This window comes from Boleophthalmus pectinirostris, unplaced genomic scaffold (genome assembly GCF_026225935.1).
Source record: "Boleophthalmus pectinirostris isolate CB_2022bp ecotype Guang Dong unplaced genomic scaffold, ASM2622593v1 HiC_scaffold_4, whole genome shotgun sequence".
NCBI lineage: Eukaryota > Metazoa > Chordata > Actinopteri > Gobiiformes > Gobiidae > Boleophthalmus > Boleophthalmus pectinirostris.
Window position 1 is genome coordinate 9003034 of NW_026571353.1, and position 27759 is coordinate 9030792.

The window sequence follows — 27759 nt, forward strand, 5'->3', positions numbered from 1 at the left end:
GGAGGAAGGAAACTTGTTTATGCAACACATCTGACATTTTTACTGTTTTAATTATTAAAATGGGTGTGTTTCATCTTAACTTTGCACAAGAAGTGTTTTAACAAAGACTTTTAGTATCACAGCCATGATTTAGCCTTTATTTTTATTGAACTGTGTCGAATTGATTTGAAATATATATCGAATCGGAAGCTCACTGTATCGATATATGTATCGTATCGTGGCCTGTGTATCGAGGTATGTATCGGTAACTTCTTGATACCCAGCCCTATTCATTTCTAAACGCGGACGAGGAATGGAATGGAGGAACAAACCGAAAAAGCGCCACGCAAAGTCCAACTGACCCATCTAACTGCTGTGTTTCGTTTAATGCGCCTTCTAGTCCGGTTCGGGTTACATGTGAAAAACATTCAAAAATAGACCATTCAATGACAGCGCGCCTTATAATCCAGAGTACCCTATAGTGCGGAAAATACGGTAATAAAATTTGGGATAAATCAGAACTTTTAATTCTGACAGATTCTAAATAATCGCTACTTATTTTTTAGTATAGCCCTTGTTACTTTTAGGCTAATTGGAACGAATACAATCTTTAGCCAGGTAGATGTATTAAAATGTGAAAGTAAAACACTGTAAGAGAAAAGGCAAGTTAGGCATTTTTCACATTCCAAATGAAACTGAGTCACTGTTTTTTTGTAGAAGTCCCTCCAAAGTGTTAAAATCTACCTGCAAAAACATTACAATGCAAGATGACTGGTGAGCCTACTCTTAGAAGACTGTGTAGTATCTTCAAATGGCCATTTAGAGCGAGTTTATTACTACTATTTTTAGGCATGTTGCTCACCAGACTAGATTCACATTTGTCAGTGCTTCCTGTGGAAAAAAAACAATGCAATTGATCCTTTTTAGTCTAAAAATATCTGAGCTAAAACTGTATCAAAAGCATTTAAACGACTTTGCTTATTCCTGAAATTTGGAGAAATGGCTTTGTATCATAATAAACACCAGTATTACATCATCGTTCAGCATATCTTTGGCTCAGAAGTTATGCTGAAACACACTGGGATCGTATAGTGAGCCCTTGTGGATATTGAGTATGTGTACAATTGCTGTATCCATGGTCCACGTTGTCACAATACTAAAATTTCAAACTCGATTTCGATACTAAATACAGATTCCACGAAAAAAAAAAAAAAACTTTCTTTCGACAACAGAATGTGATTTCCAACGTTAAATCGTAGCACTTTTTCATATTACTATGAGGTCTTATATCTGTGTAATCCTTCAGTGGTCCAGGTAGGTTCCGTAGCGGTCCATGGGTCTATATACGGAAGCCGAGAGGGGTCACAACAAACAATTACAAATGCGACAACACAACAAAAAGCCACAACACACCAAAAAAAGCCACAACGGAAATGACCGCGGGACTCTATTTTAATGCAAACGCCGCAACAAATACAAACGCCACAACACAAACGCAAATGCCGCAACACATTAAAAAGCCACAACGGAAGTGACTGCGGGACTCTATTTTCCAACGGACCGATCAAGCGGCAAGTGAAGAAGAAGAACTACAATGTGAAAAGTAAAGAAACGGAGAAGTTGGAAACGTAAGTAAAAGTCACGTTGTAGTTCTTCTTCACTTGCCGCTTGATCGGTCCGTCGGAAAATAGAGTCCCGCGGTCACTTCCGTTGTGGCTTTTTGATGTGTTGTGGCTTTTTAATGTGTTGCGGCATGTGCATTTGTGTTGTGACATTTATTTTAATGCAAACGCCGCAACAAATACAGAGTCTCACGGTCATTTCCGTTGTGTTTTTTTTGGTGCGTTGTGGCTTTTTGTTGTGTTGTCGCATTTGTATTTGTTGCGGCGTTTGCGTTTGTTGTGACCCCTCTCGGCTTCCGTATCTATACTAGCCTATGTACTCTTATACTTTTTCTGATACAGCTCAAGATCATTTTAAAGCTCTTCAGGAAACGTTCACTTCTGTCCTGTGAATGTGACGTTTTTTACCTGCTCAAATGAGTATCTAGTAGCTTCAATAGCGAGTACAATCTAATTTTTGATACTTTTGTCAGACAACCCTAATCCGTGGGTCTCAGCTTTTGTTTGACGCACCATTTTGAATACTTTTCCAATTAAAAAAGATAATATTTCGTTTTAAATTGTTAATCGCTACGGCAAAACAAGCCCCAAGTTTTCCGCCGTTCCGAAACCCATGGATACTGCAAGTGAGAATGTGGCAGTAGAAACAGCTTGTATGGACAGGACAATGGTCAATGGTCTCTGAAGCAACATTAAAGGCACAACAAGGACATTTCCGGAAAAATTAGCACGAAATACAAAATTTGGTCTCGATACAAATTCAAAAAAGATGAAGCGAACTAAAGAGATTTACAAGAATTCATAGCGGACTATTTTACATTGTACAAACACTACAAATCAATATATTAAGATCCAACTATAATCTGACAACACTACAAATCAGGACTACAATAAAATTACATTCAAAATAGCAGCTGCTCAGACAAAAAAGCGCAACATTTGAAAATATTTGTAAAAGAAGAGAAAAGTCTTCACAGTAACTTGTGCTGATTGGCAAAAACTGGGAGAAGATGGAACACGGATGCTACATTTGTGCAACTGGTTTCCCTCTTGAATGTACTGGTATTAAACAGAAACAGGAATTATATCTGTACTTATACGTGTGTTTGCCCTACATCTGACAATTCAAAAAAAAAATTATACTAGAAGGGGGCCCATGTGAGTCTTCTTGCCCCAGGCCCCCAAATTTCTAGCGACGGCCCTGACTGTAATGAGCTTTTGATGGTTTCCCAGTTTCTCCGATTGGTTTCACAGTCAATAGTCCCACCTTAAAGTCAATCAAAGCTACATTTTTAGCTCCATCCATTACAGAGAACTTATTGTATTTTTTACTTGGAAATTTTCAGATTCTAAAATATAATAATGACATATTTTACTTCCGAATGGGGGGCAAGAGACAGTTTTCCCTAGTTTTCTACACCACTACAACCAAGAACTCACTGTATTACAACTAATTAAACTATATTAATTTTAGCTGCTCCCTGTATGTAATATTTCATAGTATAATATTGTCTGAAACCCTGCAATATTGTGAGTAAGTAAACAAGTACTATGCAAAACTATCAATCACTTTAGTTCCACGGCTGGCTAGACAGCTTGTCTTGGAATACTGCGAGGTAAACTGAGGTATAACAATGGTACAAATAGTCAAATAGTGGATAGTTAACTACAGCATAAACAATGTAAACAGGTAAAATTTGACAATATTCTGTTTTAAGAAATTAGATAATGCATTAGTTTTCTATACACCAATGGTTTAAAGGTCCTATATTACACAAAATTGACTCAAACATACAAAAACATACCTGGAGTTGTGTTTTGTTTCATTCACACATGTTTGAGTAATCTTTTATTATCAGTGCATTTTCAGCGTTTAATATGAAGACAGACTGTTCCACCTTGTGATGTCATGAAGTGGTAGTTGTCAAGTTAACGGCTAACTTTTACTTTTTGTTCAGTAGAGATCGGCAATTCCAGGACTGAAATTATCCAAATGATTCTAGTGAAGGTTTATTAAGTTTAAAAACTAAGCAGATCACTTCCTGTATTAACATGACATCATAAGGTGGAAATGAGTGTTTTCTGTTTGAGAACACAACCTAAATATGTAGGGTTTGTGTGTTAAACTTGTGTGAATGAAACAACAACAAAACACAAGTCCAGGTATGTTTGTGATGAGGAAACACAGATCAGAAAACAGCGTAATACAGGACCTTTAAAATACAAGTTAGATCAGTTCTCGTAATATTAACGTGGGAAATAATCAGCCTTTTTATTTATCAGTGTTTGTAATAAAAATATACTAACACGACCATAACATTTTGGTTTTCTGTAGTTTTTGGTCACAGCACTTTTAGAAGGGTTCTGTCTTGCTTTTGTCTGCTTTGCGTTGCTAGGACACGCATCTGATAAATGGAGCCTTTGTTAGTTTCTTGTTTTGACTAAATCGTGCAAATTTCTTCCAAAAATACCAATTCAAGGTCGCTCACTTGTTGTTCCTAAACTTGTAAGGAATTTCAAACCATGACATACCAAAGGAGCTTCAGTTGATTACAATAACTTCTTAAAATACCTATAGATAAAAATACACGCACTTCTCCTTTAAGTACATCAGATCATCAGGTGTAGGGCAAAACACATCTTCCATCTATTCTATGCATTGGTGGAAGGTAACAAAGTACAAAAGTAAAAGTACGCTACTCAAGTACAATTTTTCGGTATCTGCACTTTACTTGAGTCAGTTTTACAGTGGATACTTTTTACTTTTACTTCACTATTTTTTAAAGCAGATAGCAGTAGGTACTTTCGACTCCAGAACATTTTAGATCTGGAACAAAAAGTAAAAAGTGCTTTTTTATTCGCTGAGACTTATTTTTAGCACATTTAATTTGAGTTAACGTCTCAACTTTGAGCAAACCAAATACACAAAACCAGATAGAAAAATTAAGAAATCTATTGAATCACTTAAACCACCAAACATTTTAAAATAACTACATTTGATGCTTTAATTGTTCAAAATACTTTTACTTTTAACTTTTTTTTTTATTTTTAACAGGTACTTCAATAGCTTTCGTGAAGTCGATTTTTTCATGTGAGAATAATCTTTTGCCACTGTATCTGTACTTTTACTTAAGTAACAAAATTGATTACTTCATCCACCAAAGTTTGCTTGCTAGACAGTGCTAAATGCTTTTACAAAACATCCTGCAAATTACGCGTTACATAAATATAATTTTCTTAAAACCTGCGCAGGTCCTCTATCACTTTCATTACACACAATTAAGATTTGAGTTTTGCTGAAATCACTCAAAACATTCCTCTGCAAAAAAGTTAACATTTAAAGGTTCAATGTGTAACTTTTTGGTTTTGGGTCCATCGCCTGCTTGTTTTTATGGATATGTCATTGTTCCGCCTGGAATGTTCCACCCTTAAATGAAGTTAAACATGTCTACCTTACATATATTCAATTACAGGTGGCTTTATAGCTGAAAAATACCTTGAAAAACGGGTATTCTTGGCTGTGAGCGGAGTTGCCTCTCCAAAGATCTGACCTGTAACTTGGTCTGGTTTGGTCTCCATGAAGATAGAAAAGTTTAATACTGTGAAACATTCCAAACAAAGCAATAACAAAGATTTGAAGGGCCCTCCACTGGAAAAATTACACAATACACCTTTCAAGAGGGGGTATTTTACTTTTTTTTTTCCCTATGGGGTACTAACTGCTAACACATAACATATTTAGATCACTTTTATCGTTTTTAAAATGCTATATTTGGCGAAAACAGCGTATTGGCTTGTTTTATACATTTTGCTTTCATTTTTGTCACTACTCCTTCAGAGCGCTATCACAACACAATGAGCGTGCAGCTGGTTAATTAAACTACTGCACGTCACATCAGGTTTATCACGTTGTTCAGTTGTAGTTTTATATCATGTTTTTTGTATATTTATGGAGAATTGTCGTGTGGGAGCATCAGGTCCGTCTACAGAAATTTGGGGGCCCAGGGCAAGGAGCCACACATGGGCCCCCGCTAATATAAATTAATAGGAAGAGGGTCAAATTCTGGGCTTCTAAACATGCATGGTTGACCTATCAAACCTCTTCAGGCATGTTTCTGATGAGAGAACAACTTTACAACTAGGTGGAATGCTAAAAAATAATAAAAATAAATTCAGCATAATACCCCCTCTTTAAAGAAAATGAAATAATGCTTTGACGCCCAGTTTTGCCATATTTGCTGTTTTAGCCATGGCTCAACAAACAGACTTGAGTTCAGGGTAAGAAAAGTCCTGCTCCTCCATGTTGGACTGACCCTGAGATTATCTTGTGCGGTTGGTTTGTGTGCGTCCATGGCTCACGCGGCAGAGGAAGGCCATATGGGCAGGGGGTGGGCCTCGGTGTTAAAGACGTACTCGTCCAGGTTGATGAGCTTGAAGTCGTCGGAGAAAAGCAGGTACAGGTACTTGAGGGTCTCTCCCAAAAAGAAGCTCTCCATCTTGTCCCGGGGGCTGGGGTAGTCCGGGTCCCGAACGTTGTTGACGGACGTGTAGCCGCCGGAGGAGACCTGAGCACAAGTATGATGAAAATATTACACATGTTTAAAGATGCGCTGTGTCACTTTTCTGGGAGAGAATCTGCCTCCAGCATGTCTCCATGGAGATGTTATTGCTTTAAAGGTGCAATGTGTATTACTTTTCTGATGGAGGGTCCGTCATCTGCTTGTCTCTATGGTGATGTTATTGTTTTGCCTGGGATGTTCCGCAGTATGGCATTAAATACTTATATCTTGTATTGATTCAATTAGAGGAGTTTTTGTTTCTCTTTTATTCTTACTGAGTGGGGTTCCACTTCTTCACAGATCTGACCTGTAACTTGGTCTGGTGATGTAGCTGCTTGTCTCCATGGAGATGATTAAATTAAATGCCATACTGTAGAACATCCGAAGAAAAAAAACAATAGCATCTACAGGGAGTCAAGCAGGTGGCAGACCATCTACGCAAAGCACCTTTAACTGAAAAGTACATCTCCATGGACACTGTGAAGAGGTGGACCTGCACACGGAGAGAATGCATGCTTTTCAAAGTATTATTGAGTAATACAGTACCTGTGATTGAAAATATCTTTACAATACATCTCCATGGAGACAAGCGTATTGTATGTCTGACCCCTCACCAGTTATAGTGCCAATATTGTCTTTTTCTAGGGATACACCAATACCGATACTGATATTGAGTCAGAAACCTGTTCCAGTATTCTTCTTGTATTATTTAGCATGGGGCTGCCAATCTTGAGAATAAATAAGTTCTATATGGACTACAAAACCTTTTTGAAGTGCCCCAGATAATCAGCGCATTAACTTGTTGGTGCGCATGAACATTGGACATTTTACACAAATTAACCTACTTTATTATATTTTTTACTATATTTTAGCATCTTTTCTCAAATTCTCCATTGAAATTCCTGCTTAAGTAAGTGCCAGGCAAAAGTGGGTGAGTCTGAGGTCCGCTGTTGACCAAACCTCTCATTAAATAAACAAATCAAACTTTTATTTGATTAATGCTGTTCCATGTTAGTTGTATAACAGTTAAAACGATTGAATCAGTTGCTGTAAGTTATTTGTGAGAAAAGAAATCTGCACCTTCATCTCTACCTTAAGAAGGACTCACCTTTGTATACTTATTAAAGTTTTGCAGTATTTCCCAGCCCCACTGCCGGTACTTATGATCCTTTGTGAATCTGTAAAGGTAGAAGAGGCTCTCCACAGTCTCTGGTCGCAGCAGGTTGTGTCTGTCAGCCAACTATGGAACAAAATAAGAATACAAAAGTAACCAACTTGCCATATTTAATCTCATACAGATCTCAAATATCTGTAATTCCAGCAAGAGGCACAAATGAAGAAAAATGGGGAAAACTGGACATCGCAAAAGTAGAATATTCAAGTGTCACCAACTGTTTTTGTTTCCTTTGCTTTCGTTTTCTCTTATGAAAAAATGCACAGATCCCAATTTTTAAAAAGTGACAAAAATATATATATCTATAATTGCTAACCTTGACTTCGATGTCACGCACGCTGCCTTGGTGCATGTTGAAGTGGACTATCTCTGGACTCAGCCCGGTCTCCATTTGTTTATACATTTGGTAGCACGTCTCCATCATCTGTTTGGCCAGATCCATGTGGTCCTGGGGAAGGCCATTGTGAGTTCCCAGGGCCAGAGTCCCAGGCAGGAAGCAAACAAGATGGTCCTGAGGAGAGGAAAGGTTATTATTATGCTATTTTCTGATCTAGGTTATAATGTTGTTTCATCATCAAAAACAGACCTGGAGTTGTGTTTTGTTTCATTCACACATTTTTAACACACAAACACACAATACATGTTTAGGTTAAGTCCACCTTGTGATGTCATCTAGTTATACAGGAAGTGCTCTACTGTGTTTTTAAACGCCATACAATTTCACTAGAATCATTTGGATAATCTTGGCCCTGGAATTGCCAATCTCTGCTAAACAAAATGTAAATTGTAGCTGTTAACTTGAAAACTACTGCTTCATGACATCACAAGGTGGAACAGAACATTTTAAGAGATGTGTACAGACTAATAATAAAGGATTACTCATAACAGACATGTGTGAATAAACTGAAACACAACTGCAGGTCTGTTTTTGAGGAGGTAACAACATTATAACCTGTCTTAAAGCTCACAAGAGTCACTTTTGCGTACTATAGGATCTTAAAAAAAAAAAAAAAAAAAAGTATAGTACGTGAAACTGCTATACTGTTGAGTACTTTCTACTTTATGTGGTAACTATCTGGGGTAAAAACAGAGGAAACATTGGAGCTGTGTGACCCACCATTTTGGGGCTGAACTGTCCGTGCGAAAGCTCTCCCACAAACGTGAGTCCGTTTGGTGAAGTCCTCTGCACCAGGTTCTTCTTCACTCCCTCTATGGCCTGAAGATAATCCTCCAGAAACCTAAACACAAAATATTATTCAGACAAATCACACAGATACTATAAGAATTCTCCCAAGCCCTGCAAAACATGCCTCTTCTTATCAAATCATACCACGTTATATGTTTTTTTGTTTTTTTTTTGGGACAGAGTAGTAATGTGTCTGTCAGTTCAGCTTTCACACTTGATTAATTAAGAACAGGCTAATTCTTTAAGTTCAAAAATGGATGTTGGTTAAAGTTAGGGTTAGGGAAATGTTTTGGGTTAGTTAAAGGTGCATTGTGTAACTTTTCTGGCAGAGGGTGTGTGAAATGCTTTTCTCCGTGGAGATGTTATTGCTCTGTCTTGAATGTTTCACAGTATAGCATTAAAGCTTTCTATCATTATGGGGATCAAACCAGGCCAAGTTGCAGCTCAGATCTGTGGAGAGGCGACCCCACTCAGTCAGAATGTCTATTTGAATTATTTTCTATATATTTTTGAGCAATAAAACCACTGCTGTTTAATGTCATACTGAGGAACATTCCAGGCAGAGCAAAGACATATCCATAGAAACAAACAGGCAAACAAAAACTTACACCATAAAATACAAATGTTTAAAAATACAACAGTTTAAGCCTATTCACAGCACGAAACAGAAGCTAATCCATTACCGTGGCAACTGGAGCTATGTGATCACTTCTGTCTGTTTATGTGGCACTAACCTTCACACTTCACAGTCCCAGAGCCAGCCATGCAGTCTTATTTTCATTTGTGTGGCACAGGGCTCTTCTAGCAGTTAGGTGCAGTATTTATGTTTGATTTCAACGATGGTGGAAGAAGTAATCACACACACTCACATGCAAAATCTACTCAAGTAAAAGTGTTAAAGTACCGGTTTAAAAATGTACTGAAAGAATAAAAAGTAAAAAAAAAAAATATGGCTTCAAATGTAGTGATTTTGATAAAGATTTATGCAAAATTTTGTTCAACAGAAACAATTGAAGCAGTAGTTTTGTGTCCTAGCTGTTTGTTTTTTTGTGTATATTTGTGTTTGCTCAAACTACAAAAGTGTTAAAAATAACCCCTCAGCCTTTTCAGCAGGTCTCAAACTATAATAGAAAATACTTTTACTTTTCAGTCCTGTTCTAACACATAGTGGAGTCGAAAGTACAAATACCTTCTTTCAAATGCAGTGAAGAAAAAGTAGAAAGTGTCCACTTCAAAATCTACTTAAGTAAAATACAGATACCTACAATTTCTACTTCTTGAAAACTTCAACAGTACTATGCCACTTCTACTTCTACTTTGTTAGTTTCCACCACTGGATTTAGAAAACGTTTTTTTGTTTTTTTTTAACAAGATACACATTCATACTGATACTTTAACTAACGTAGACATGTAATGAAAACTGTGTGAAAAGTGTTCTATTAAAACAGTGTAATTAAGGCAAAAGCTTCATGTTTTAGTTTGAAGCCAGTAATTATGGGTAAGTCACCTGACAGCATATGGTTACAATGACAAATTAGTATTGATTGGGGTTGGCGATATTGACAAAAATGTATATCTCAATTTATTTATTTTTTTATAACAATATCTGGATATTTTCACAAGGCATCAGAAACGTGTGAAAAAGTACCTGTGAATGTTTTGGTGGAGGTTCAAATTTCTGTATTTTCAGTAGTTGTGATGTCTTTAGTAATTTTAATAATAGAAAAGCTACTCAGTATTCTAATTATACATATCTCCAAAACAACAATTATTACAATATTATCAAGTCTGTCTGTAAACAGCCCTATAAACAGAATTGTGTAGTCTGGACTCACTGCGTCTCCTTCTTGCCCCCCTGGAGCCACTGCTTGAGGAGGTACTCGTAGTAGCTGTCAGCGCGGGCCCCCAGAGTGAAGGTGCCCTGGTGGGTGAACTGCCCGCTGTTTGTGTTTATGAACATGGGGACCAGCCCGTCCAGTTTACCGTCCAGCTTATGCACTTTGTTCATCACCTCAGCCACCGCCGCCTGGAAACCACACGTCAATCATGAGTTTATGTAAAGCAGATGAAAAACAGATCATTATCGTTTTTAGTGGTAAGGAAAATGTAAACACTAACAGGGAGAACATGTAAACTCTGCACAGCCTGCACAGGAAGGTTTAAGTCACTTTATTTTATTAAATTAATATTTTAAATGGTAAATAGTCATGCTAAATGGTCACAGTTTTATATAGTGCTTTTCCACCTTTAGGGCACTCAAAGCAAAAGGATTATGTTGCCTGGAATGTCCCACAGTATGGCATTAAACTTGGATATCTCTACAGAGACAAGCAGGTGTCACCACCAATCCCACTGACAATAAGAACAGATATTATTCAAGGTATTTTTAAATAACCTACAATAAACAGTAAACTGAAATTAAATAATGCAAGATAGATAGATTTAATGCCATACTATGGAACACTCCAAGGTAAGAAATGACATCTCCACTGACAAACACACACAAGCAGGTGACAAGCAGCAGGTGACTCTACACCAGAAAGGTTACATTGAACACTGGGTTTGCAAAAAATAAAACACTTTTTTAGATGCAGACAGTACACAGCACTGATTTTGGTTTCCCTTTGAAACAAATCAACCCATATCATTTCATAAATTCAATCAAACTATCTTAAACAATTTAAGCTTTAGTATAGCGGCATTATTGTTGCTGACCTCGTACTGCGGGTCCTGTGTGAGTCGGCTGAGCTCTCTGAACTCCAGCTGGATACTTGTGACTTCTGCCACGGTGCTGTCTGAGGTCCAGCGTGGAGGGTGGGCGGTGCCTTTGCCAATGTTCACGTCCGAGTACGGGATCTTAGACGGGGTTTTGAACGCTGGCATCAGACGAGAGCCTATGTCCTTCTGTAAATGCACAAGAACAGCTTTAAGTGTAAGGCAGATATATCAGGTATTATGAAGGTATATTATGATATATAGTATTTTTAATATGTTAACGTGAAGAATCACTGAGATAAGGTTTGTCCCACTTATTCAGCCATTAAAGTTTGACCCATACAAAGCTTACAGAATTCATACCTACAGTTGTAACTGTGCCTATTATATTGTTAATGTTTATGCAGTTTTATTTTAATTACCAATAAAAGAAAAGAAACTAGGTATTAACAAGGTCCAACTCAAGAGAACACCACCTCTAAAAAAAGGAATGAACTATGATTTAAAGGTGCACTGTGTAACTTTTCTGGTGGAGGATCCGCCACCAGCTTATATAAAATATTATTGCTTTGTCCTGAAAGTTCCACAGTATAGCATTAATTATTATTATTTCCATGAAGACAATCTGGTGATGCTACCAGGTCAAATTACAGGTCAGATTTGTGGAGAGGCAACCTCACTGAAAGTAAGAATGCATGTTTTTAAAGATATTTTTTAGAAATAAAAACACCTGTAATTAAATAAATGTAAGATAAATATGTTGAATGTCATGCTGTGGATCTCCATGGTAGCCGACCCTCCACCATAAAAAGTTGCATAGTACATCTTTAAGTACAAATAAGGAATAAACAAAGACTAGAACTCCAGAGGGCGCTGCATACTACCAGAACCAGCCCGAGTACCATAGTCTGAGAACCACTGTCCTTTCTTGTCACTGTCATATTAAAACTTCACTTTATTTGTGATCTGGTGGTGAGTAAGTTTAGAGCAGGCAAACAAAGCTAAACTATTTGTGAAACCTCAAGGGGCATTGTCAGTCCAAGTTAACTTCAAATAATCTTTTGTTTTCAGTACAAATTTAGAAACACTAAAAATAGTTCCAATTGAGACTTGACAGACTAAAATGCTTTGGGAGATATGATATTTATAGAGCAATCTTCTACCATCATGAACAAAAGATATCAAGGTTAAAATAGCAAAAAAGTATAAAATGTTTCAAATAAGACAAACGTACAGCTTTTTCCAGGAACAATGCGTCTCCGGTTAGGTGATAGGTGCTGAGCAGTCCTCCAAGGATCCGAATGGTGCTTTCAAACAAGTTCACATCCACGTTTTTGTTAAAGGAGAGTTCTGTGGCCACCCAGGCTTTTGCTTCTTCAAATTCTGTCAAAGAAAACACAAATTATTCAGAACGTACAGATGATAAGAGCCTGACATTGCTACTAATGAATATTTATCAAACTGAATCTTTTGAAATAAATTATCTTATGAAAAGGCTTTCAAGGTAGGGTTTTTAACAGTGCACAATGGTCTGCTACATGCTCATCTCCATGGAGATGTTATTGGTTGATGTTATTTGCCTGAAATGAAGTAAATTGATCTAATTACATGGATACCTGCATGACCAAATTATAGTTCAGACCTGGGGAGAATCAAGTCCCTTTACTGAAATGGAATAAATGCAATATAGATACATACATTTAATGCCAACCATTTCAGGCATCTCCATGGAGAATGCTGCAGGTCTGTCAACTCTGCAGTTTAGAAACTAAAACTTTTATATATATCTATATATCTATCTATCTATCTATCTATCTATCTATCTATCTATCTATCTATCTATCTATATATATATATATATATATATATATATATATATATATATATATATTTAAATAAAATTAAATATATAATATAAAAAAAATGTAGACTACCTTATTTCACTTATTTTTTAAATATTTATTTTATGTTTGTTATGATGAGTCAACCCAAAATAATTTGTTTAAAACAAATTATTCTTTCCTTATTTCAAGGATTTTGTGAAGACCTTTCCCTTTTCATAAGATACACTATTTTGATGTGAATGTATTTATAGCTATAACAACGAAGGGCCATGGATAGATGTATGGATGGACATCAGAGGACTGTCACCAAGCCAAATCCTTCAAATCAAGGAGAAATCCATATGCCTGAAGCCTGAATAGAGATGTATCTTTTAGGAATGGGCCAAGATGCTGTGCCAAAAAAATGTGCACACATGAGAAAACTTATCTCCCAAGATTTTTGTGCAAGAGTTTATATTTGGATTGAACAAAAGAGAAGTTAGGGAGTTACATCTCTTACAGTTCCAAAAAGCAGTACTAGGCAAGGCTGAAATTTCTCATGGGCCTAATCTCATATCTCGTCTTGCGAAAACTGTCTCGTTCCATCCCCCATATCTATATTCCTCCATCTCTAATCAGAAGTCAGCACTCCCTACACCACAAAATGACACTCCTGTAGAATACACATGCAGCCACAGTACCAGTTTTGAGCCCCATAATCCACATCGTGTCCAGGGCGTCGATGAGGGTGAGCCCCAGGCCGAACCACTCGCTGTAGGATTTGGAGATGGGCCGGAGCTCATCATGACCCCAGGCGAAGTCCTTGTATCCCTGCCATGCATGTCTGAAAGAGTCCTTCACCGCAGCCAGCCAATCTGCTTCTGAAAATGCACAAAATGTTAGCCTGCTACATCTAAGCACAATGCAGAAACAGATATTTAAAGGGCCCATATTACGCTGTTTTCTGATCTATGTTATAATGTTGTTTCCTCATCACAAACAGACCTGGAGTTGCGTTTTGTTTCATTCACACATGTTTAACACACAAACCCTGCATATTTAGGATGAGTTCTTACAAAGACAAAACACTCTGTTCCACTTTGTGATGTCATTTGTTAATACAAGATGTGCTCCAATATGTTTTTAAACTCCATACACCTTCAATAATATAATTGGAATAATTTCAGCCGTGGAATTTCCAATCTCTACAGAACAAAAAGGTAAAAGGTTAACTTGAAAACTATCACTTCATTCCTGACATCAAAAGTTGGAACAGAGCACTTACAGAGCTTTAGAGAAGCAGACAGACTAATAATAAAGGATTACTCAAACATGTGTGAATGAAACAAAACACAACTCCTGGTACAGTATATTTTTATATACTGTACCAGAATAGATAACAGTATTATAACATGACTTAAAGCTCAAAAAGAGTCTATTTAGTGTAATATAGGACCTTTAAAGAGAAAAGATACAGTTTAGTTCTATTTATAATTATTTGGGGAAAATGATTAGAATCACCTGTCATATTGTGATTGGAATGATCTGTGAAGAAAACAACACTTTAATACAGTTTATAATCACGTTCCCAGTGGTGGATGTTCACTGCATGCCAAAACAAATTAGCAACAACCAAAAAACAAAAAAGTCTAATCTATACTGCAGAAACAATTTTGCACTATTACATATCAATTTATTCTAAATAATTGCTAAAAAATAACAAGAAAAGTAGTAAGGGGATTGGGAATTAAACTGGCATGCAGACAATTACTGGCAAAGCATCCACTCATCAGTGTTTCCCATAAATGGAGAGTTCAGTGGTAAGTTAATTATCTCCTTTATAACAAACAATGGCCCTTACTGAACCAATCTTAAAAAATAAATTGGTATAGCATAGGGATGCACCGAGCTTTTTCAGTTCAGTTTCAGTACTAAAGCTTTAAGTATTTTTCGCCGATGCCCGATATTGACCGATACCAGTGCAGAGACCGAAAACAGCATTTATTTCCTTAAAAGGTACATTATGTAACTTTTCTGGTGGAAAGTCCGTCCGTTTAATGCTTTTCTCCGTGGAAATATTTTTGCTTTGTTTGGGATGTTTCAAAATATGGTAAAAAACCTTTCAATCATCATGAAGACCAAATGAGACCAAGCTACAGGTCAGATCTACGGAGAGGCAACCCCTATCACAGTCAGAATGATTTGATGATCTGATTTTCTAGGTATTTTTGAGCTATAAAACCTCCTGTAATTGAATAAATGTAAGGTAGAAGTGTTTAATGCCATACTGTGGAACATTCCAGGCACCTCCATGGAAACAAGCAGGTGACGGACCCCCCTACCATAAGACAGAACTGATCCAAATGTGTTATGTAGCTGTTATTTATCTACAGTTACATTTGTCTACAGCTCCAGATATCTACAGTAACAAGAGAAAAACTTTGACCAGTAAAGAGTCATATTAGTATTACATCAATTTCTTGCCCCAACCAGGATATCGGCTAAATCGGTATTTGAACACTGACATCCAATCCAGCAAATTATTCAAAATTGCCAATATCCGATACCAGTATTAGATCGGTGCATCCCTAATATAGAAGATATGTTTCGCTTCTTATACTGTGGTCAAATTTGTGAAGACAAGCCAAGATTTTAGTTATAGCTTAGATGTAAGATTGCATATAATAATGTTAACAATGTTTGACTTTTTCCTTCAGTTGTGTATTTAATATAATTACCACCATTGTCTCCAAATATGGGAAATACTTTGTAAATACTGGGAAATAATGCGGTCCTTACTAACGGTACATTCTAGTCTATTGTGGGATGTGTGGTAAAGACATGCTGTAAACAGTAGGGATGTAAGGATATGTAAATCACATGGTATTTTACATTTCACAATACGATATTTATTGCGATATTGTGATGCTTGTGATGAACAGATTTGAAGAAATGCTTCTTTTTCCTTTTAAAAGCCTTGAATTGATATTTCATTCAATTATTGTTACATCCCTAGTAAATAGTGTGAAGTATTCTTGTGTAAAACAGAGATTTGAAGTATAAAAATGTTACAGTGCATTTGACAGATTGATATATTTGTTCTAATTCTGACTTAGTATGGTGGGATAGTACCTGTACCTGAAGAAAATAATATTCATCATCATTTTATATCAGTTAAGTACCAGTTTGTGAAGAAAAAGTTGGGAAAAAAAGTTGAAGAATCAAGGAAGTAGTGTGAGTAATGAGTTCTAAAACGAAATACCTCTCATCAAATCCATCCAAAATGCATAGACAATTTACGCACAATTTGTCAATTCATAACTATTGTATGTAATTTTAGTTTGGGCCTAGGTGATATAACTCGAAGTATGTCCATGTCCAACTAAAATGATAAAAGTCACCAAAATTACAACACTAGAAAAGCCTAGGTAAGCTTTAGTAAAATCTTAAAGGGCCCATATTACGTTATTTTCTGAGCTATGTTAAAATTGTTTCCTCATCAAAAACATACCTGGAGTTGTTTTTTGTTTTATTCAGAAATATTTAACACACAAATCCTGTAGTTTTAGATTGTGTTCTTCTCTCAGATGGAAAACACTCTGTTCTACCTAGTGATGTCATGTGGTAAAAAATGTCTTGAAACTTCATACACCTTCACTATAATCATTCAGATCATTTCAGCCCTGGAATTTCCGATCTCTACTGAACAAAAGGTAAAACTGATAACTTGAAAACTACAGCTCCATCACAAGGTGGAACAAAGCATTTTGAGCTTTGGAGATGTAGACAGACTAATAATAAAGGGTTACTAATGCATGCGTGAATGAAACAAAACAACTCCAGGCATGTTTCATAATGTTCTAACATGGCTTAAACCTCCCAAATCAATTTTGCTGAATATAAGACCTTTAAATATAATCAAGGTAACTATGTCTAACCTGTCATATGCACTTTAAGTCGGTTTTGTGTGTAAAATCATAAAATAAAAATATATATATGTGCGCTAAAAGAAAAAAAAAGCATTCAAAATATCTAACCCGACTCCTTGACTGTTTTTGCTTCCTGGTTGCCTGCAGCGTCATCTTTGGCCCCTACATCTTTGGCGCCTTCTGTTCCTTGTTCAGTTTCAATCACAGCTCCTCGCCAACTGAGAAACAAAATATGAGACATAAGTAAAACAAACTGTCTATTCACTGGGATAATGAACACATCACGCCTATTTTATCCTCATTGTACTGCTTCTCCATTCATTTTAGAGTTGATTTTAAAATGTTTTTTTTTTTTTTTTTAAAGCACTTAATGGACTGGCCCGCACATCTCAGACGTCATTGTTAGGGCTGGGCATAATTAAGAAGTTGCCGATACGATACATACCTCGATACATAGGCCACGATACGATACATATCTTGATACAGTACGCTTTCGATTCGATACGATATATTTCAATTTAACTCGATACGGTTCAATAAAAAATAAAGGCTAAATCATGGCTAATACCTAAAAACATTCTTGGCACTATATCAATACAGCAGCCCACGATATCGATACTGTATCATCACATTAAATTATACAATATATAACAATATTTCCATATTTTTGCACACCACTGCTCATTGTTCCCTACACTTCCGTCACCTGCTTGTTTCTATGGATAGGTCTTTCTATGGTTCTGCCTGGAATGTTCCACAGTATAACATTAAACAGCTCTACCTTACATTTATTCAATTAATGGTGTTTTTATAGCTCAAAAATACCCAGAAAAACAGGCATTCTGAGTGTGAGCGGTAACTTGGTCTGGTTTGGTCTCCATGAAGATAAAAAAGTTTAATGCCATACTGTGAAATATTCCAGACAAAGCAATAATATCTCCATGGAGAAAAGCATTTGACAGACCCTCCACCAGAAAAGTTACACAATGTGCTTTTAAGACTCGTTTAAAAACACTCCTTCACTCATTGGCTTTCAACACGGCTTTAGAATTGTGTGTCTTTTACTGATATTATTTCCTGTTTTTCTGTTAATAATTATAGTATTTTTATGTTGTTTTTATTGACATGCTCATTTTATTTTATTCAATATGTTAAATTTATATTGCGAATACTCTGTGCAGCACTTTGGAGACTTTTTGTTGGTTTAATGTTCTACACAAAATAAGATTGGACTGAAAAGTGATACAACAGAATAAGTGGACTTGCCTGATGACTCCTTTCTCGTCTCCCTCCTTACCGCCCCCGGCCTTGTCTTCAACTGTGTTCGAGGCATTTCCATTCTTTGGCTGGAGATTTTGAAGTAATGGTGGTCCTCTCTTGTTGGATAATTTCCTCTGCAGAAAGAAATACAAGTATAAAACAGTGTCATCAGCATTAGGATTGCAAAAGTATTAAAAATCAGATACTAATCGATCCTAAAACTAGAAACTTGAAACTGGATGCGAAAACGTATTGATCTTAAAAAAAAGTCACATCAAGCAATACCGAAATTTTTATTATCGGAAATGGTATTGAGCATTGACTTTATTCCTTGGTATCCAAATCGAGTGTGAAATTTTTAGTATCATGACAATAATTTATTTTTATATAGCAATTTTCCATCTTTAAGACACATCACATTCACACACACACATTCATATACTAGGAGGGTTAAGTGTCTTGCCCCAGGACACACCTACAGCTAGAGGTGTACAAAACAACAAAATATTGTATAATTTAACTGGATAATAATGTATGGATATCATGGGGTGTTGTATCAATATATTGTGACTGCATTTTACCCAATTATTTTGACAGTGCAACTGTTTCGTTGCTTGTTCAAAGGAAGGAAACAGTTTTTTGCAACACATTTGACATATACACTGTTCTGCTGATGAAAGTGGGTTTATTTCATGTTCACTTTGCAGATAGTGGTTTAAGAAAGACTTCTTCTGGTATCACGGCCATGTTAACACTTATACAAATAAATGCTGAGCTCGTATAAGCTGTAGATGAATCAGCAACACCAATGCAATAGTTTGATGTATTTTCCTAGTTAGTAACATGTAAAAGCACCAATGATGTTGTCAAAAGCAGGATTCGAACCGCCAACCTACAGATAAGTGGACAAAACTTTACCAACTGAGCTACTGTTGCCCCCACTAAATATCATACTAAACTACATAGTACATACATATCGTAGTACTGAACTGTTTTGGAAATACAGTTAAAATGCAGTCATTTTCTTTACACAATTATTAGAACTTGATAGACAAGAAATAATAAAGATGCACTATGTAACTTTTCTAATGGAGGCTCCCTCACCTACTTGTCTAAATGAAGGGGTTATATCTTAGACTAAAATGTTTTCCAGTTGAACATTAAACATATCTCCATGGAGACAAGCATGACCAGGCTGAGTTACAGGTCAGATCTGTGAGGAAGAGACCCAACTCACAATAAGGATTTATGTTTTTCAAGGTATATTTGAGCCATAAAAACACCTGTTTAAAAGAATGCCAGACAGAAACGTTTATGCTTTATGCTAATGCTACACTGGAAAACATTACAGTATATGCAAATGAATAGCATCTCCATGGAGTCCAGCTATTAAACTGACAATACCCTGTGCATTTACAAAGGATTTTACAGCTACACAGTCCAGTGGAGATGGGACAGTAGGGGGGAACACAACATCTCCTCCACATTTGCTATCTTGATTTGTTTTGCAAAATAAAGCCATTCAAATAGTGATTTAAATCCAAACTAAATTCAAACTTTTCAGAACTCTAATGAATAGTGAATGAATGAATCACACAAAGCAGGAGGCAGTACTGTTATAATTAGGGATGTAACGATATCCAGATCTCTCGATATGATACTTTCACGATATGCAGCTCACAGTACGATATTTATTGTGATTGTGAGTAAGCTATTTTCCTGATAAAAGTCTTGAAAAGCCTTTGATATTGTTATAATATGAAGAATTAAGATTTAATAATAGTTCAGTAATAGTTATTTCTTCATGTAGTCTGCTCTGACAACACCAAAGGATCATGGTCTCTGTAGTTCTCTGTGTTTTCTTTAGCTATTGCTGCACCAAAACAATGTGATTCGATATATTGTGACGTTGTGTGAGCCCATGATATTATAGTGAGAGTTTTGACAATACAATATAATGATATTTCAGTTGTTGCAGTTGTTGTTACATCCCTATTTACAATGATGCTAACAAAGTGGAAAAAAGCATGAGGCATTAATTTTTCACTTCTCGGAATACCCTACAATGCTTTACTGTTACTGTGAAACTGATCAGTGGGAGGCTTACTCACACAGGGAGTAAGAGGCTGTTTTTCTGTTTCATTACATTGTCATTCTTAAGAAATATCGAAAGGTAAATTCACAAATGTTCAAAATGGTAGCTTCTATTAGTGGCAAGAGCTATCCTAGAACTGTCTATTTTACAACAATGTATATTAACAACATTCCTTTGAGCTGCATATAGCCTGCGCTCTTTCAGTTTAAAAAAAATAAAAATAAATTCACAATTGAACCTGAGTTGCCTGTGCCTTAACCTGTATATAGGGGAAGTTTTTCTCATTCTCACTATACGGACAGCTTAGAGGCACTGAGCAATGACTAGCTGCAGGTGGTGGGGTTTAGATAGTGACGATTCAGATCAGAGAGAGTCCTTTTAGGTTTAAAGGTGCATTAAGCAACTTTTTGGTTGAGAAAAGTTACACAATGCACGCTTAAGCCAACTGGACTTCAGTATTGAAACCAGCAACCCAAATGAGCGACTTATGCGAGTCTCATTCTACTTTCTGATCGGATCATTACCTTGAGAACATATAAACAACAATAGCCATTATGTCCAATATTTTGTACGAATAAATTGCAGTTGTTAGCAGTAAAAGCTACATTTGATTTGAACATGTCTACCTCATATCTGGGAACATAGTAAGATCATGTTTATGGAATTTATGACCAAAATCTTACATGAAGTTGCTTCAAAGGTGCGCTATGCAACGTTTTGTTTGGGAGTCCATCACCTGCTTGTTTCTATGGATATGTCACTGCTTTGCCTGCAATGTTCCACAGTGGGCCATTAAACAACACTACCCTACTACTTATTTATAGAGTTACAGTTGGTTTAACAGCTTAAAAATATCTAGAAAAACAGGCATTCTGACTGTGAGCAGGGTTGCCTCTCCACAGAACTGACCAGTAACTTGGTCTGGTTTGGTCTGATGATAGAAAGGTTTAATACCATACTGTAAAACATTTTAGAAAAAGTATAAACATCTCCATGGAGACGGACCTTCCACCAGAAAAGTAACACAATGCACCTTTAAATAATATTGGCCTACAGAGTTGTGATGTCACCTGAACGCCTCTCCTAACACATTCCTGTAATAGTAGGGTGCTGTGTGGTGTCTATATAAAGCCTGGGTGATGTACAGACCTTAGATGGTTGTTCAGGTCGGGGGAGTAGGGGGAGTTGGCCCGGTTTAGCTGGCTCTGGTAGAACGCGAGCAACGAGTGGGTGCATGGTCTCCTCCTCACCTGCTGAAAATAACAACACACAGACTTAGCTGGAACAATGCTGTAGGGCTGTAGTCAATTATTAATTATTTTTATTCAGATTATGCACAACAGTAGAAAGAAGAAGGTAGAGGGTGGATTATCTGAAGATTTTGGAAATCTTTGTTTAATTCTGTGTTTAATTCAGTGGTTTAGCTGAAACATAGTTACAACATCTGCACATTAGTCACATTAGAGCACATTGTATGTTTGCCATTTTATCAGTTTCACATCATTTATCAGTTTCACATCATGTATTTATCAGTGTCAGTAACTGTTATACTTATATACTATATTAAAGCCCGGTACATATCTTTTTCACAAACACCTCCAGGAACCCTTTTTGATAAGGAGGTGAATAGTAAACCAACCAGCTATTTCAGAGTTAAGACAAAATCTACCGGACTTACAGTATATATACACTACACCTGTGCCAGGTTGGGGGTCACTCATGTTTAATCTGATTAGTTTTCAAATAAATCACTGTCCACAATTTCATTTCACAAAAAAAAAAACTCCAAATGTAGACTGTGCCATTAATTTCCACTAATTCACCACTGCCAACATAGTCAGATTTAGTTAAGAGGATGCAGGAGCTCTACACTCCATACAGATTACGATACCACAATGCAAAAGATAAAAAAAATGCCCTTTTTAGTAATAGAATGTGATTTTCATATACAAAATAATAGTACTTTCTTTACCTTAGCACGTTATTTGCTCAAATTATTATTAGAAATTAGTTTTAGAATCAATTAGTATCTCATTTTCCGTAATATGACAATGTAATACTTTTCTGTATAAATAGTTGTTTTTGCATGAACTCACATGTAGTTGTGGTATTTTGAATGCAATTACATGGACAGGTCATGGAGATAATGAATTGTTTGAGAGCTTTTGCCACACCCCCTTTCAATCGACTACTCAATCAACAGGGCATGTTTCTAGTTGACCAAGAATTTCAGTCCTACAATGCTGAATGACATAATGAGAAAACATATTGAATTCAATGTTTAATTAAAAGATTCACACATGTCTGGGTTGCTGTTAGCTGTCATATTCTGAGGACTCATCTCACTCAAAGTAAGCATATTTGGGTTTATTTCCAACTGGTTTTATTCAAAAGGACCTGGCAGCGCAGAGTGAGAAGAAGCTGAGACAATTAGCTATCTGATTTGCAAAAACATATTTTTTTGTAATTCATGTAATACATCAGAATACATTTTTACCAATAAAATGTAATGAATATTTGATTTCAACACTTTTACTTCAGGGAAATTGTAACTGTTTATTTGAGCTATGAATTGAAATCTAATCAATTTAAGGTCACCATTTGAATTATATAAAAAATAATAAATATAAATTTGAGAGAGAGAGAGAGAGAGAGAGAGAGAGAGAGAGAGAGAGAGAGAGAGAGAGAGAGAGAGAGAGAGAGAGAGAGAGAGAGAGAGAGAAAGAGAGACAGAGAGACAGAGACAGAGAGAGACAGAGAGAGAGAAATTACTCCCCACTGAGGGAGTACAAGGTAAGACCAGCCCACTGTGCACTATCAACTCTCACTTTGTATCTGTACTACACCTGGGCCGAGTGTCCAAAGTTGTACATACCTTTTTAGTGTGTTGTTAATACATAAATATTGCATCAATGAGAATATGAACATCATGTTTATTTATCTATCATTGGCATCTATTTCCTTCCAACAGCCAGTACATCTGATCAGGTCTGGGCCATTCACTGTCACAACCCAGCCTCAAGTGAAGGAGCACAAGGTAAGACAAGTTCACAACACAATGTTCAATGTATATTAACTTTGAAAACAATAACAGTTTATGATCTACTTTGACTTGACTTTATTTTTTTCGATAACAACCTGCAAGGGTTGCCAGCAAGTCGAAATGAGCTACGTTTATAATCTTATATAACCGCATTTACTTTAATGTTAATATTCCTTGTTACCTATTAAGTGACATCTATTTTCTCCCAACAGCCAGTGCAACTGATCAAGTCTGGACCCTTCACTGTCACAACCCAGCCTCAAGTGAAGGAGCACAAGGTAAGACAAGTTCACAACACACAGTTAAATGCAAATTCACAAAAAAGGCAAACTTTAATGTGCCATCCAATATATAGTACATATGTGTAATTACATGTACTTTAAAGTTAATTGATCTAAATTGACATGTATCTTCTTCCAACAGCCAATGCATCTGGTCCGCTCTGGGCCTTTCACTGAGGCCTTCAGGACAACTGTCCTCAACTGTGGGTCTCCATCCACAAACCAGGGTCAAAGATGAGGCACCAAACGTGAGAGTGAAAAGCGGGATGAGAAAAGAAACAGATCCTCTGCTCTGGACAGAGTCCTTCCGGAGACCAAGAGGAGGAGAGGTCATGTCCAGGAAGTACTGGACACAAGCTTAACAGTAGAAGAACAGCCAGACAGTCAGACAAAAAAGCAAGTTCTGAAAAGAGTCAAGAAAGTAATCAAAACACTGGTCACAAGAAGAGCAGCAGCAACTCACAACTCACTGCTCAGGTATGTTCTGCTGAAAAAACTAAAGCAGAAAGTCCAAGACCAGAGCCGGAACCATGTCCAGGAGCTGTTCATGGAAATTCTCCAGGACCAGACCCAGGAGAAAGTCCACCCCTTCAGTCCCTAATAAATAGTCACACTATTCAAGTCTAATTCATTACAGTTACATTAAACATCACTACACCTCCTGATTCACTCCCCCACCACATTCAATCATTGTCTACACTTTGTCACTTATCTTCATCTTCATCTTTCAATAATGAATGTTGTGTTAGCCATTATTGTAGTGACTGCACCAACAAAAATCTAATGTGCTCTTTGTAGCCCATCTTCAGCGTGAGTTCACACATCTGCCCACACATCTGCCTAGTTACTGTGTCCACGGTGATAAGATGAGGCTAGTACTTTGTTATTTTTAAACAATGAATGAATGCTTTTGAATCAAGCATATGCGTTTATTTCATCAGTGTGAGGTACATCATGTTTTGAATGTACAGTACGACCCACTCAGCCTTAAGAAGTGTGAAAATGCCTCCTATTTACTCACTATTTACCTAAGCACTCGTTGTCATAATCTGTTTAGTAATTGTACAGGTACCAGGACATTACAACATTTTTAATTAACATAACAATTTAAACTAGTATTCTCAGTAAAATACACATTGTAAACAAACAATACACCAATTAGCACCTATATACAGATAAGCCTAATGGTGCCCCACAGGGTTTAAAAACCTGCTGAACAGTAAACTGGTGTAAGAGATAACAGGTGAAACTTCAGGTATGGTTGGATCCTAGTTTGAGCCCAGCTTAGCCCAATGGTAGTTTTTCTATCCTGTTCTAGTTTCAAAATTTGTTTTCGCGTGTGTAAGTATGTGTGCAAGTGAGCAAGTGTGAACACAGCTAAAGTATTTACAACTATACAGTAGAAAAAGAACAGTTTCACAATGAAGTATGAAAATGTAGTGAGTCAGTACAATGTAGGGCTGAATGGTCCTGTTTTGAGCCCAGATTTGCCCAGAGGTAGTTTTTCTATTTTGTTCTAGTCCTGGTTTAGTTCCAGGATTTGTTTGTTTGTGTGTGTGCGTGTGTGTGTGTGAGAATGAAGCATGATGAATGATTTGGGAAAACCATCTAATTAAACATTTTCTGACAAGCATTGTGATCATGTTTGTGTTTTATGGATTTTGTTCAGTGTTCATATTTTAAACCCACCCACAAGAATTGTACAAAGTAAGAATTGATAACAATCACAAGAATCACATGTATTTCAGAACATGTTGGTACAGATCTAAATTATAGGGTTACCAGATTGTATGCAGAATAACACAGTAAATGTTACAGTTAGTAAAGAAAATAATTGCAAACATTAGTATCCATTGCCATTTCGATTTGATTTCCCTAGTATAAAGTATATGATAAGAAAAATGCCTCTATTTCCTCAGTCGTGGAAAGAAAAACTGCAAACAATTTCTACTTATACATGGATAAGAATGATATCTGTATAAGATAAAGACAAAAAGTACAGAATTTCTCGTGGTTCATGGTTTAATGAAAAAACAGAGTCCTTTAGAAATCTCTTCTTACCTCGGAGGTGGTCAGTGAGGGTTGGGTAAGAGGCCAGTCCACAGATCAGAAGCAGAACCAGGGTGAAGAGGATGAGGCTGCGCTGGAGTCTCGACAGCTGCTTCCATTTCTGACAAACAAAATGTTGCAAAAGTCAACTTAACAGAAAAGAAAAATGATTTATTGAGCATATAACTTTAAAGGTGCACTGCGTGACTTTTTGGTTGGGGGTCCGTCACCAGATTGTTTCTATGGATATGTCATTGCTCTGCTTGAAATGTTCCACAGTACGACATTAAACAGGTCCACCTTACATTTATTCAATTACAGGTGGTTTTATAGCTCAAAAATACTCAGATAAACAAGCATTCTGACTGTGAGTGGGGTTGCGTTTCCACAGATCAGACCTGTAACTTGGTCTGGTTTGGTCTCCATGAAGATAGAAAGGTTTAATACCATACTGTGAAACATTCCAGACAAAACAATAACATCTCCACAGATAAAAGCATTCGATGGACCCTCCTCTACAAAAAGTTACATGACCAATACAGATAAACTAGTCGATCAAAAAACTCACCCTCCAGCAGGACTGCCTCCTCCACTGTTTACCATTGTTGTAAGTGCCACCCCTTTGTCCAAGTGTTATAGCCACATAGTCCTGTCGAGATGGAGGGTGCATGTCTCCAGCCCACCCTACAGATGGAGAAAAAACAGTATACTATAAATAGGAATGCACCTTAGTAGGAATGCACCTTAGTGTAAACAAAAATTCTAACATTATTTCTGAGCCAACCACTGCCTACTGCCAGTAAATAGTTGTATTACATTACTGTTTATGTTCAACCAGGATGAACCAATATTTGGAAGCTGATACTTGATCCAACATATTTTTCGGGATCTAATTGTAAAGAGACATAGTAATCAACTATAATAATTTGTAATATAGTCAGAAATGTCTGTTTTTGTTTACATTTTGAGAGTGAAAGCTATACCAAAAGATCATAGTTAGAGCTGACTGAATGCATTTATGAGGTAAAAAAGTAAAAGAATGAATCTGTATACCAGTTTGCCCACTTTACTCATGGAACATAGTGTGAAATACAACAGTAGATCAGCCAGTTGAAACAATATACTTATACCCTCAGAGCAATTTTTTAACAAAAGATTGTGTAGTAGGTTAAATGGTCATGTTACAACAAGTACACTGTTAAGACAAAATCCATAGCAAAATAGTTTTAAATGGTCTGAAAAGTAATAACTAAACAAAAATCTGCAATGCTAAACAAAATAACAAGCACAATTACGTAACTGTTAAACATATTTGGGTCCAGCTGTCTAGTGAAGTTCACATATTGATATTAGCACAAATGGCTAAAGCTGTCAAAACTACAATTCAACAGGCAAAAAAATTACAGAAATAAAAAAATATAAGCAATTATGACTTTAAAGTTACTGACAACCCCGATGCCTAAGTTTTTGTAGTCCATGAAGCCAAATTCAAAGCTTTGATGCCTATTTTACACTGACCATACATCTGACATCCAGCTGCAGCGGCTGATCGGCAAACGCACACCGGGATCGGCGACCTAAAGGCGGGTACAGTGTTGAGCGTGGACCGAGGCGTAGCTGAAGGCCTATACTTAATTCTCAGCGATAAGCGAGCTAAACTTGTGTTGTTTATATGGAAAACGTTCAGCAGGACACCTTAGTCGAAGGCGGAAGTGAAAAGAAAGCTATGTCTATGACAAGAATAAAATATTACCTTTGCACGGGACCAAGCAAATCCAGGGCAACTCCAGTCAATGAACCACCGGCTAAATCGGCGTTATTAAAGCCTCCGTAGCGTCGTCATCTCAAGAAAACATGACTAAATATGTTCATTTATTTAGATTTTCTTTGCAAATTAACAAGAAAATCTAAATATCATACGCCCTCCACTTGTAGCTCCGTGTGTGATGCTGCTGCTTGGCTGTTTGACTGGTAGGATACGGGGTTGCCAGATTGGATATGTAATTTTCAGATCTGCAATGTTAAAATAATATTTGGATTTGGG

At 36.7% G+C, this 27759-nt stretch overlaps 1 protein-coding gene across 3 annotated transcripts; it reads right to left on the reverse strand.

Moving 5' to 3' along the window:
• Positions 1 to 1679: 1679 nt before the first annotated feature.
• On the reverse strand, positions 1680 to 27673 carry man1b1b (mannosidase, alpha, class 1B, member 1b). 3 transcript variants are annotated; one of them, XM_055161909.1, is made up of 15 exons: positions 27469 to 27673; positions 26284 to 26399; positions 25728 to 25836; positions 21492 to 21592; positions 18254 to 18381; positions 17096 to 17205; positions 14580 to 14603; positions 13760 to 13939; positions 12470 to 12618; positions 11236 to 11424; positions 10356 to 10546; positions 8452 to 8572; positions 7651 to 7845; positions 7269 to 7400; positions 1680 to 6166 (listed from the first exon to the last, which is right to left on the reverse strand). In XM_055161909.1, exons 2-15 carry the CDS (start codon positions 26383 to 26385, stop codon positions 5957 to 5959), a joined length of 1941 nt encoding a protein of 646 aa, XP_055017884.1. In that variant the 5' UTR covers positions 26386 to 26399; positions 27469 to 27673; the 3' UTR covers positions 1680 to 5956. The 3 variants fall into 3 exon arrangements, with proteins under 3 accessions (XP_055017884.1, XP_055017883.1, XP_020774324.1); XM_055161908.1 differs by having other exon boundaries at positions 21492 to 21595; XM_020918665.2 differs by lacking the exon at positions 14580 to 14603 and having other exon boundaries at positions 21492 to 21595.
• Between the last annotated feature and the right edge of the window lie 86 nt (positions 27674 to 27759).